This window comes from Corvus brachyrhynchos, unplaced genomic scaffold, assembly GCF_000691975.1.
Source record: "Corvus brachyrhynchos isolate BGI_N302 unplaced genomic scaffold, ASM69197v1 scaffold125, whole genome shotgun sequence".
NCBI lineage: Eukaryota > Metazoa > Chordata > Aves > Passeriformes > Corvidae > Corvus > Corvus brachyrhynchos.
The window spans coordinates 459,167-470,778 of NW_008238342.1; the positions used below are offsets into that span (position 1 = coordinate 459,167).

Below are 11,612 nucleotides of genomic sequence, written 5' to 3' on the forward strand. Positions count from 1 at the left end.
TCCCACCAAGCTGAAGCCTTCCCCAGGCAGCAGCAGATAAACACAGGAGGAGAACTCAGCCTTGGAGGAGCAATGCCAAGGGATGCCAGGGCTCTGGCAGCTCCCCCAAGCATGGGACAGGACCAGCAGGGCCGCCAGGCTCGGGGGAGAGGAGGAATTAGAGCTTCCTAGGATGTCAGGGCTTACTGTGATCCTTTCTGTAGCACTGACTGCACCTCCTGAATCCCCGAGGGCACAGTGGAATTCCATCGAGGAATAGATGGAAAGAGTACAGTTCACACCCACTGAGCAATACTCACAGTCTTTGTCCAAGAGACACCAGAGCCAGGGGGTTTGTATGCAGCAGCTTTATTTTAAGCAGTTATGACCCAGTAGCAGCAGCTTTTAGGAAGACAGTTCTCTACACTTTACACTTACTGAGGGTTTAATGCCAACAGCAATTACTCTTTTCTCCTTTACATGGGGGTGCTGGAGGTTTCCAGATGCCCAGCTCCTGCTGCCTCTGCCTCCTTCTGGGAGGATCGATCCCCCTGGCAGGGTTCCTCCTCCTCCCTGGGGGAGAAGGGTCCCACCAGCCAGGACAGAGGAATGTTGTGCTTCAGGTAATCCAGCAGCTCCTCCATGTACTCCTGGATCACAGCCAGCTTCCTCTGGCTCAAGACACTGCTGGACAAATCCTGGAAGGATTTTGCTGCTGAGAAAGCAGTACGCAGCTCCTGGATGGCACTGAGAGCCTGTTTCACCTTGTCCTGCAGGCTGCAGGGAAGGCCCTGGATGGCAGCCACCACCCCACAGCAGGTGAGGTGCAGCTGCTGGGTGATCCTGCATGCCATGAGCAGGGTCAGAGACTCCATCTCCTGGGAGGAGGCAAGAAGGACAAGATCAGGAATAAGTCACTTAATTTAAAAAAAACCCCAAGGGGATAACCAGAGCCCTTTGCCTCCCTCCCCAGGAGGGCACCTCTGGCTCTGTAGGGCTTTCATCTCCACTCTCTTTGAGGTACTTCCTACTCCAGTCCAGCCACATCTGGTGTAGTTTCTCCTGCCCCTCCTGAAGCTTTTGATCAAATCCTTGCTTAAACGCCTCAATCTGTGGCAGGGGAAGATCAGAGTGTCAAGACAGACAGATTGGCTGGGGAATTGCAAAGCTTTTCAGCACAGCAATGAAGGGGAGAAAAGACCAAGGCTTTGGTCCCCTCCTGCCAGGATCTGGGCTCTACCTACCAGCTCGATGATGCAGTGGAGCTGTGCCAGGGCCCCCTGCATGCCCTGCCAGGCCTGCTTCATCCTGGCTGTGGAGTGCAGGTGGGCAAAGAGGCGAAGCTCCTCCGAGAGAGAGCCCAGGCGCACAAAGTACCTCCTCTGCTCCCGCTGCTGCTCCAGGGGTGCCACGTCTGTGCCCTCCTCACACACTGCCAGCTGGGCTGGGGACACAGGCAGTGCCTGAGTCACCAGAGGTGCCACAATAACAGGCTCACGAGATCCCAGACTGGGAGCCAGGTACTCTCCAGTGTGGCACCAGCACAGGGTGCCCAGAGAAGCTGGGCAAGGGTCCCTGGAAATGTCCAAGGCCAGGCTGGACAGGGCTTGGAGCAACCTGGGAGAGTGGAAGGTGTCCCTGCCCATGGTGAGAAGCCCAAAATGAGCATTAAGGTCCCTTCCAGCCCAAACCATTCTGGGATTCTCTTCTTCCCATTAGCCCCATTCCAGAGTAGTGGGGTGAGGAACGGGGCTGACCATCCCCAGACACCCTTTCCTTACCTAGTTCATCATTTCCAATAGGGAGAGAGCCACCTTCTGCTCTCCCCAGCACAGCCTCTGCTCCACAGACACCTGTGTGTCCCACTCCAGGCTCCAGAACCACCCCAGCAGTGCTGGGCACCGTGGGTCTGGCATCCCCCATGCTGCTCTGCAGAGCCTCCTTGGTAACATCCATCACCTCCAGCACTTTGCTGCTCACAGCATCCTTCACATCAGCCACTCTGGATGACATCAGCTCCTTCGTGTCAGAGAGAATCTGGGGAAGAGGAGGAATGGCAGATAATGCAGTGGGTTGTGTCTTACACCGAAATTCTGAACTGCACCAAGAGGACAAATAGCACAGTGTCAGGTGAGTGTTCACTCTTGTAGGAACTTGCATCGCACACTCAGGTCCTCACACAAGAGCCTACATCACTCCCAGGCTTAGAAACCCCCCAAGAACCAGGCCCCTCTGCCTGCCAGGGACAGCATAGCCTTGAATTCTTACCTGTTCCACTGGCTTTTGAAAGAGTGGCAGCTTCTCCCCCAGTTTCTCCAAACCCTTGGAAGCATACTCACTTGCTGCAGCAACTGAAGAGAGAACCAAAAAAAGTATCAAAACTTGGTTTTCTGCAATTTCACCTCAAGTTCCATCTTGCAAAAATCAGTTTCAGGGAGGTCAGCATCAGAGCCAATCCCCAAGTCTCCATCACACTGCTGGGATCAGGGCTCAGCTTTAGCCTTATTTAGAAGCCAGGAGCTGTCCTTTCACTGTGGTGATGGAGAGGGGCATTTCTTCATCCCAGCACTCCTCCCAGGTGTGGAAGGAGCCAGGGAGTCCCTCCCAGGCAGGGGCCTGCCCTTCCCCAGGGCATTACCGTGGGGCTCCAGGGTGGCTAGCACTGGCTGCACACAGCTGGCCGTGGCCTCGGTCACACTCTGCACTCCTTTCTCTGCAGCATCACACACAGACCTCAGGTAGGGGTGGCTCTCCTTGGTGGAGGCATAAGCAGCAGAAACCGTGTCATAGGCAGAGCTCACCAGGCTCAGACTGGCCAACTCCTTCACTGCAGCCTGGAAGGGCAAAGAAAAATGCAGCCATGAAGCTCCAACCGTGGCCCTGAGCAGTTCTGCCCTGAAATTCCCTGTTTGGGGGGAGATGTCACCAAATCACCTGGCCTGGCTGAGGGAGAAACTCTTGCCTTGCTCACACACTTAATTAAATCCATAACTCAGCTGTGACATGAGCTGGGAAGCTTTGGCATTAATGATGGACCACCCCAGGAAAATTTTCCTCTGACACAAAGAACATCCAAGTTTGGGGGCAAGCTCAATTCTTCTGCCACATACCCATCTCCAGTTCACCTGGAATGATTATCCAACAAGCCAATGTCCCAGGAAAAGCCCCACCAGGCAGGGCTGAGTTGGTTTTAAGCTAACAGGCTTCACCCTCGCCTGCAGGGATGCTGCTGGTCACAAGAGCAGCAGGTCTCAGGGATGCTGGAACATTGGAATCTTTCCATAGGAGCACTGCTTGCAGCAAGCCAGGATCTTGAGTTAGAGAAACATCTTTCCTAGCCAAGAACCAGCCAGTTTTGCTTAGCCTAAGAGGCTACAGGGACTTTAGGCTCACATTTCTGTGTATGTTGTCACCCAGAAGCTGGAGGACACAGCCTGAGCAGAGGAAACTCCTCCTTTTTGGGGGCTCCCCTCAGCCACAGCAGGGCCACCTCCCCACACCCCGCAGGGAGCACCTACCTCCTCCTCCTCCATCTCTGGGGGGCTCTGGACAACCTCCTCCTTGTCAGGCATAGCAGAGGCCATGGCAGCTGGACTGCAAGGAACACCAAGGCTTTAGGGAGAGATCCCCCTTCCAAGGGGACGCTTCCCTCTAAGGTCATAAAAGAGAGAAGTTCCTTTACTCCCTATTCAGGGGAAACCCCTGAAATGGCCTCATAGGAGGGGATCTGTGCCACTTGCAAATCTACCTGGTTTCAAGTGGTTTGTGATGATCAAAGGAACAAGGAGGACGTTCTTCCCTCACCCCAGAGACCAAATATTATCCATATATTTAGGAGAGGCACAAGGTACCTCCTTCCTTCCCACCGAGGAATTCTTGAACAAACAAAATAACAACAGCAGAACTGGGGGAAAAACAGAGCTCAAGGCTCTGTCCTGCTGTTATCACACCCCAACACCTGAATATTCCCCCTGCAAATTCCAGAACAGGACCTTTTTTACCTGCAGGAAGTGAGCAAACCACCAGCAAGGAAGAACCAGACACCCACCATGCCCCATCACCCCCTCCTGCCTTTTTATAGTGCCCAGGATGGGGTGAGGAGGGACCCTCAGGGCCTGGCAGCTCTGGGGAGCAGCAGGAAGGATCCAGTCCCTGTCCTGGCCGATTAGAGGGGATTAGGACTGAAATGGGCCCTGCTGTGGCTCGTTAATTACTCTGTAATTAGGCAGGTACACCTTGCCATGTGTAAAGCAGCTTCACCTGGAGGCTTCCATTCCATCAGCAATGACTGTGGGAATGTGTGAAGCAGTTTCCCATTCCTAATTAGTGATATTTAATGATTAATCATGTTCCTAGATTAGGGATGAGCAATAAGATTTTGGGTTATTTAAAGGGAACTTAATCTCAAAATTTGAGGTGCCACAATCCTGTGCTAGCCACGTTCAGGGGTCTGTGACCAGGTGTGTACAGGTCTCCTTTTGTCCCTGCATTCTGAGCATTGCAAGAAATTGAGTTTATTTATTTATTAAAATGGTTTTTCTGATGGCAGACACTAAGTACCAAAGATCACCGTTTTTACACTAAATATATGGCGTTATCTGTGCTTTCTCAGGCACTTTTAATGGTAAACTCAGTGTTAGAAAAAGATAAAAAAACCACTTTGGGATGGCCCTGGCTGCACGAAGATGCAGTTTGCTGGGTGAGGAGCCTGGGTGATTGTGAGGCTGCCAAACAAACCTGTTTTAATGGCCATGGAGCTGCTGCAAGCACAATGCTGGAGGCTCATGCAGGAAATCCGGGGGTTGTGACACACTGTCCCTTATCAGAGCTCACTCTCACCATAACAGAGGCCACCAGAGTAATCACTGAAATGTCTCAGGATGTTCCCTGGGGTCTTTGCTGCAGGAGAGGGAAAAAAAAACCCCAAGTACACCCTGTCCTCCAGACAAGCCCTGGAGCAGTGCTGAAGTGTTGCTGGAGGATCCACCAGCCCGGAACACCTGGAGGGAGAAGCAGTGGTTGTGCTTTGCCTCGAGGTTTGTCTTTCTGGTTTGGGCTGTGACAGCAGCAGCCCTGGAATGTGTCACCCTCCAGCACAGAGCTCCCACTGCTCAGCTCTCACTGCTCCTGCAAGGCTTTGGATGACCAGGCAGTCACCTCATACAGGGACTAAAAGGTCCTTGGTGGCCTGAGATGTCCAGGCAGTCCCCTCTGCCTGCAGCAGTAACAGCCTCGAGTTCCACCAGGGGAGGTTGAGGTTGGATATTGGGAAAAATTTCCTTGCCCAGAGGGTGGTCAGGCATTAGAACAGCTGCCCAGGGCACTGGTGGAATCACCGTCCCTGCAAGTGCTCAGAAAAGCTGTGGGTGTGGGGCCTGGGGACATGGTTTGGTGGTGGAGCTGGCAGTGCTGGGGGAATGGTTGGACTGGATGATCTTAAGTGCCTTTTCCACCCTTCATAATTCCATGATTCCATGCTTATGATTCCACCTTCTGAGGATGTTCACAGGGCAAATTGGATTTTGAACCTGTGGAAATGGGAGCTCCCGTGTTCCTGAGGATGAGCTCCATCTGGCTCATCAGCACAGCACAAGCCACAGCCCCAAGGCTGCCAGAGCTCCAGGAGCGTTTGGACAGTGCCCTCAGGGATGCACAGGGTGGGACTGTTGGGGTGTCTGGACTCCATGATCCTTGTGGGTCCCTTCCAGCTCAGGATATTCCATGATCCTATGAGAGAAAAATGGCACGGGAAGAGGCCAAAACAGGCATTGGCTGCACCTTTTTCCCATAATCCACACAATTTCAGCCAAGTTCTCAGCACTACAGGCTGGTTCTCACCTGGGTCTCTCTGCAGCTACAACCCCCTCAGGGGGTGCATTTGTGTGTGTGTGGCTGGGGGGGGTCTCTCTTCCCTGCTGAGACCACCTGTTTTGAAGGAAAGGCACCACCCAAGGCAGGGGCAGGGAGAGAGAGGTGCTGTGGTGCTGGGAAGGGCACAAGTTGTGTGTAAATCCAGGACAGAATTGATGGGAGGGGACTCCACCAGGTCCCGGCAGCTGTTGGTGCTGGAGGAACGGGAGAAGCCACCAGCTCGGTCAGTGCCAGAGGTGCCAGGGAAGTTTGGGCTGTAAATTAATCACCATTGCTGTGCTGATGGCTGCACTGGTGTTTGAAGCCCAGAGAGCTCCTGTGGAAGAGCAGGAGCACAGCCTGTGGATGCTGTATCCATGACAACAGCTCCTTCCACCCTCAGCCGTCTCACAGCAATTGGAACTGGCCGTCCCAGTGCTAATGATGGGAATGGAGAAGCAGGAGCACTGGGCTGGCCTTGAGGACGGTGGGACTGAGTCCTCAGCCCTGCCAGCTGCCTGTGGGGTGACTCTGTCTGAGGCTGTTGGGTTTTCTGTCTCAGCTCCCCCACCTTTCAAATGGGGTCCATGGGTTTGACCTTTTCCCACAATAGGCTTTGGGATCTGCTGATGCCAAGTGCCAGGTGAGAGCTGGGGCTACTGATAGTGAACTCCACACTCACCACTGGGAAAGCATGTCCTGCTCGAGTCACAGCCCCCTCAGCCAGAGAAATAAGAGTTGCCCAGAGCAGATGTGGCCAGCACAAGTTGCCAAATCCTTGGAGGAGGAGGCACAGCCAGTCTCTGATGTAGCAGGAGCTCGTGCAGGAGCAAGGTGGGAGAAGAGCTGCCAGGAGGTCAGGCTGGGCTCTGCTCTCCATCCCATCCTGCTCCTCCTCCAGACACCTGGGGGAAATACATCCAGCAAGGGCATGAAACCTGGAGTGGGTCCAGAGGAGGCACCAAGGCGATCAGAGGGATGGAGCTTCTCCTCACAGCTCTTCCTCCTGCTGTGAGGAAAAGCTGAGAGAGTTGGGATTGTTCAGCCTGGAAAAGAGAAGGCTCTGGGGTGATCTAATGACAGCCTTCCAGTGCCTGAAGGAGCCAACAGGAAAGATGGAGGGAAACTATTGACAAGCGCCTGGAGTGACAAGGGGGAATGGCCTCAAAGTGACAGAGAGTAGGTTTGGATTGGATATTGGGAGGGAATTGTTCCCTGGGAGGGAATTGTTCCCTGGGAGGGTGGGCAGGCCCTGGCACAGGGTGCCCAGAGAAGCTGTGGCTGCCCCTGGATCCCTGGCAGTGTCCAAGGCCAGGTTGGACGGGGCTTGGAGCAGCCTGGGACAGTGGGAGGTGTCCCTGGGGTCTGGAGGAGCTTTAAGGTCCTTCTCAACCCGTCCTGGGATGATTCTATGATGAAACAGGTGCCTGTCCCCTGAGAAGGTGCCTTCCACCAGCATCCCTTGTAGCTGGACCACTGGACAAGTTCTGGCCGCAGCAGGCACAGGGGGACACCCATAGGAGACCATCCACACCCCTCCAAGAGCATCCTTAGAGACTGACACCTGGCTCAGTGCTTGCATTTGGAGGGTTTGCGTGGTGCACGTGCACAGAGGGGCTCACAAAGCAGAAGAGGAGCTCTGGGTGCCCCTCTGCCCCACAACACACTTGCTTAGAGTGTCCTGACCTCTTTCAATCACCTCTGTATCATGCCATCAGCAGGTGGCATATATTTGAAGAGGATGACCAGCAAACTGTCATAAACACCCCTCAGAAATATTATTTGAAGTCCTTTCCATAAAAAGAAACTGGAGCTTGATGTATGTGCAGAGCACAAAGAATGGGCTCCAGCAGCACATTTCGAAAATCACTGCTTTAGGCAATCTCCTTAGCAGCTTGTTAGATGTTTTATAAGTGTCCTTCCCAGCTCCAAAAGAAATAATACCACTAATGATTGTGTCAGATACAAAATAATTTCACAGCCTTTTTTGTCTGCGAGCTTTCCAATTTCAATAAATCACGTGCCCCTCTCTGCAGCTGAAGGAATCCAAAGCCCTTAGAGCAGGCAGCTTGGCTGGGAAAGAAAATAAAAATAGGAAGGACACTGGGGCCATTTTTTTCCTGTATTTATTCCAGCAATATTTTGTTTGCCTTAGCAAGCCAGGCCTTGCTGAGCTGCGATTCCTGCTCCCACCAGCGCAGCTGAGCGCTCCCGGGGTCCCACGGGGAAGGGCTGGAGAGGGAAAATGAGGGAATCTGCACACCCCTGCTTGTTTCACCGGCTTGCAGAGTGGACTGGCATCCCTGAGAGGGCTGGGGAACATCCCAGCTCCCCAGGGGAGGGGTGGGAGCTGTGCCGTGACGGATCTCCTGCCACATCCCAGGGAAGGGATTTGCACGGCTGAGGGGCCAGGGGAGGGCTTTGAGCAGAGAACTGTGGGGACCTGTAAGCTCCCTGTAAATCCCAATGCCCAGGAGATTGTCCTTGTGGACACAGCCACACCTGGGTGACAGCACCAATCCACCAGGAAAAGCTTTCCTGCCAGTGATGTCCTTGGGGACGGCCGGGATGAAGCAGGGCAGCAAGGACACGAGTGCCTTTGTGCTTTACCTCTTGGATTTAAAGATGGGATATTGTATGGGGGAAGTAGAAAACTCCTTTCACACCTCCCTTGAATCATAAAATCACGGAATGGTTTGGGCTGGAAGGAGCCTTAAAGCTCATCTTATTCCAGCTTCCCTAAAGGGACACCTTGTGCTATCCCAATTTGCTCCAAGCCCCAGCCAACCTGTCCTTGGACACTTCCAGGGATGGGGCAATGGTGAATTTCCTTCTAACAGAATAATTGCAACCCAGGCCAGAGTTATTTTAAATACCCAGAAACAATCAGTAAAAATTCAAATTTCCGGGAAATGTGCATTTCCAGTCTTTTGAAACTCCCTGTTGAATTTTCACTGGGAGTTATGGGGGAAAGGACCCAGGAAACACTTGTTTGCAAACAGGAATTAAACGAGATGCATTGAAAAGAGCAGAGGACGGTGACTTTCCAGTGCCCAATGCAGTTCCAGACCATGAATAAATAACACACACCACCCTTCCTGTGCTGCTTGCACCCACCTGCTCCTGCCCTGAGTAACAGCAAAGATCTCTCCAGACTCTTGCACAAAGCGGGGTAAGGCCAGAAGTTCTCTGCCTTGGTGCTCCAGAGGCCTGTGGAGCACTTGAGGAGAAGCACAATCCCCTGTGTCCCTTGGCCACACACTGTCCCCACACAGTGGCTGATGGAGCAGGTTTAGTCTCATGACTAACTATTCCAGGTCCTGGCTAAGCTCCACCTGGGATTTGCACACTCTCCACCCGATTCTCCGCTGGCTGCTGCACTCCCAGCTCACGCAGCGATGTCTCCATCACTTAGGATGCTTCCACTGCCTTTCTCTTAGCCAGCTGCCTATTTTTGTAACATTTTGCAAGAATTTCATTACCTTTGAGACCTTTCCCGTGCTCTGTGAGACCTGATTGAAATTTAGTAATGGATGCAGAAAGCTCAGCTAAAACACCCAAAGGAGACAGTTACTCTGCAATGTGAAATAACATCTGATCCATCGTTTATCCACAGCAATTATGATTTTTCCTTATTGCTGACTGATGTAATTTTGGGAAATTTATTCCAGTCCTGTATGGCCCCTCATTTTCCATTGAAATTCCTGGAGTACCTGGCACCACCAGGGAGATGATCCCACTCAAGACCTGCCAGGGACCCTCTCTGGGCAGAGCAGCAGCCTCAGCTCACCATCTTTTCAGTCTGTCTACAAAATAAAAAATATAGCTCAAATGAGAAATAAAAGCTCAGAAAGCACACCATTAACTAAATTTTGTGTGTGCATGTGTGTGTGTGTGTGTGTGTATTTAAGCTTTTCACTGTTAAAGCTGGCCCTGAACTCCTGGGCTTTGCTCCAGAGGTGAGTGGGTAACTCAGGAGTGATGATCTTCAGACCCCTTCCTCAGTGCTTCCACTGCCCTGCTCTGGGTTTGGGTCTTATCTTGCTTATTCCCCTGGCACAAGTTGTGATAAACCCCCAGAAAATCCCTGTTCCCTTCATCCACCGTCACTGTCTCGGGGTCCCTCACACCGATCCCTCTTAGTCCATGGAAAGTGTGGCATGCTTCTCCCAGGTAGAAGAGACTCCCAGCAGCTGCAGGCTGGGATGGATAAGAGTGGTTGGGGCAATTTGGTGTTTTGAATCCTCCCATTTATTATCCTTTCTCCTTGTATTTTGGAAATCACCTGACCATTCCTGTCCTTCAGACTGTACCACTGGCTAATCCCAAGAAGAAGCCTGTTTTCCCCAAGGCATGGCTTGAGGCTTTCATGGGAAGATGATGGTGAAATGTAGCATCCTGGAGGTCTGGAAACATCATTTTATAGAGGATGTGTCGTGCCCCTCGGCAGGGAGACCACAGGATTGTGTGGGTGGCTCTGAATGAAGGCTGTCCAGTCGAATTCCAGCTGCCCAACCCAAACTCTGAGGCTTTCAACTGCCACAGAACACTTGGAATGTGCTGCCACCATTTAAATGCAGCTGGGAGATTAATTTCAATTTGCAGTTTAATGGCATCAGGGTCAGGATGAACCACAGCCATCCCCCGTGCCCTCCAGCTGGAGCTCCAGTGCCAGGTGTTACTTGCAGAATTCCAGGAGGGTTTTGGGAATATCACTGTCATGGAAGCAGCAGCAGGAGGGTTTTGGGAATATAACTGGTCTGGAAGCAGCAGGAAGGTTTTGGGAATATCACTGCCATGGAAGCAGCAGCCTGTGCACCAGCCCAGCTATTTTGCATTTGAATTTCAGACCTGGCGGCCTGAGGGCTAAAAGAGTTTTAATGCTTGGTTCTGCAAATAAACATCCAATCTTAACGATGCCAGGCACTCGAGATCGCTTAGAAATGTAGGAGTATTATGGGATAACCCGATGCAATCAAAGGTAACTTGCCTGTAACACTCACAGATTGCTTTCCCATGTCCCACCAGCTTTTTCATTGCTTTTTTTAGTGGTTTGGATTTTTGAAGGCAGAAGTTCAAGGTGTTACAGCTGACTTTAGAGTGAGGCCTTCAGCTCCAAACAGGGATTTTCCAGCAGCCCCTTTCCAAGCCATGGCTTCGTGGCCATCCTGCCCCAGCACCCTGCAGGATACTCCGGGAGGAGAAGGTGCATTTTCCTTGCTGCTGTAAATCTCCTTTCTGAGTGCCTGGAGGCGCAGAGCTCTGGTGATGGCAGCGGTGAGCCGTGGCCAGGAGCTCCTCTCCTTGCTCCATGGGATTGCAGACTTTTCCAGAAGCCCCTGTGTTCCAGGGAGCTGTGCTGGGGCTCTGCCCACAGCCCACCAGGTGCTGGTGTTTTATTCCAGTGGTGCTCTCAAGGAGCCTTTGTTTGCATGATTATCCCAAGCAGTGGGATAGGACTGCCCTACTTTGCCTCCCATAAAAATAGCACCGAAATAAGGTTTGATCTTTTTCCAGCCACGGAAATAATTGGGAGCTGTTTGCTTCCATGCTCTTCCCAGTCAGTTGTTGGAGCTATTTTAAAATTATTCTTTCAGTGCCTTTTTTTTTTTTCTGATGGGGTCACTGAGATTGGTGGTAAATCTCGATACACCTGTCAAAATACCTTTCTTTTCTCACTAACAGAACACGTTGTATTAGATGTTGCAGCATTAGTGTATTTTAATATGTATCCCTTTCTTTTGCTATTCTCTAAAGTAGTTGGAGGATGCAATTTTCAAATC

At 52.0% G+C, this 11,612-nt stretch overlaps 1 protein-coding gene across 1 annotated transcript; it reads right to left on the bottom strand.

Moving 5' to 3' along the window:
• Positions 1-395: 395 nt before the first annotated feature.
• Positions 396-3,563, bottom strand: LOC103616225 (perilipin-3). Its single transcript, XM_008634357.2, has 7 exons — positions 3,494-3,563; positions 2,618-2,806; positions 2,248-2,330; positions 1,761-2,016; positions 1,224-1,423; positions 961-1,089; positions 396-857 (listed from the first exon to the last, which is right to left on the bottom strand). The coding sequence occupies exons 1-7, from the start codon at positions 3,561-3,563 to the stop codon at positions 456-458; spliced, it is 1,329 nt and encodes a 442-aa protein (XP_008632579.1). The 3' UTR covers positions 396-455.
• Between the last annotated feature and the right edge of the window lie 8,049 nt (positions 3,564-11,612).

Bases quoted from the DNA above. Each gene is read 5' to 3' on its own strand.
- LOC103616225 (XM_008634357.2), bottom strand. From the start codon at position 3,563: ATGGCCTCTGCTATGCCTGACAAGGAGGAGGTTGTCCAGAGCCCCCCA. The intron at 2,807-3,493 runs GTGCTCCCTGCG...TCCAGGCTGCAG, and splicing joins GATGGAGGAGGAGGAGGTAG to TGAAGGAGTTGGCCAGTCTG. The intron at 1,090-1,223 runs GTAGGTAGAGCC...CCCCTGCCACAG, and splicing joins TCCACTGCATCATCGAGCTG to ATTGAGGCGTTTAAGCAAGG.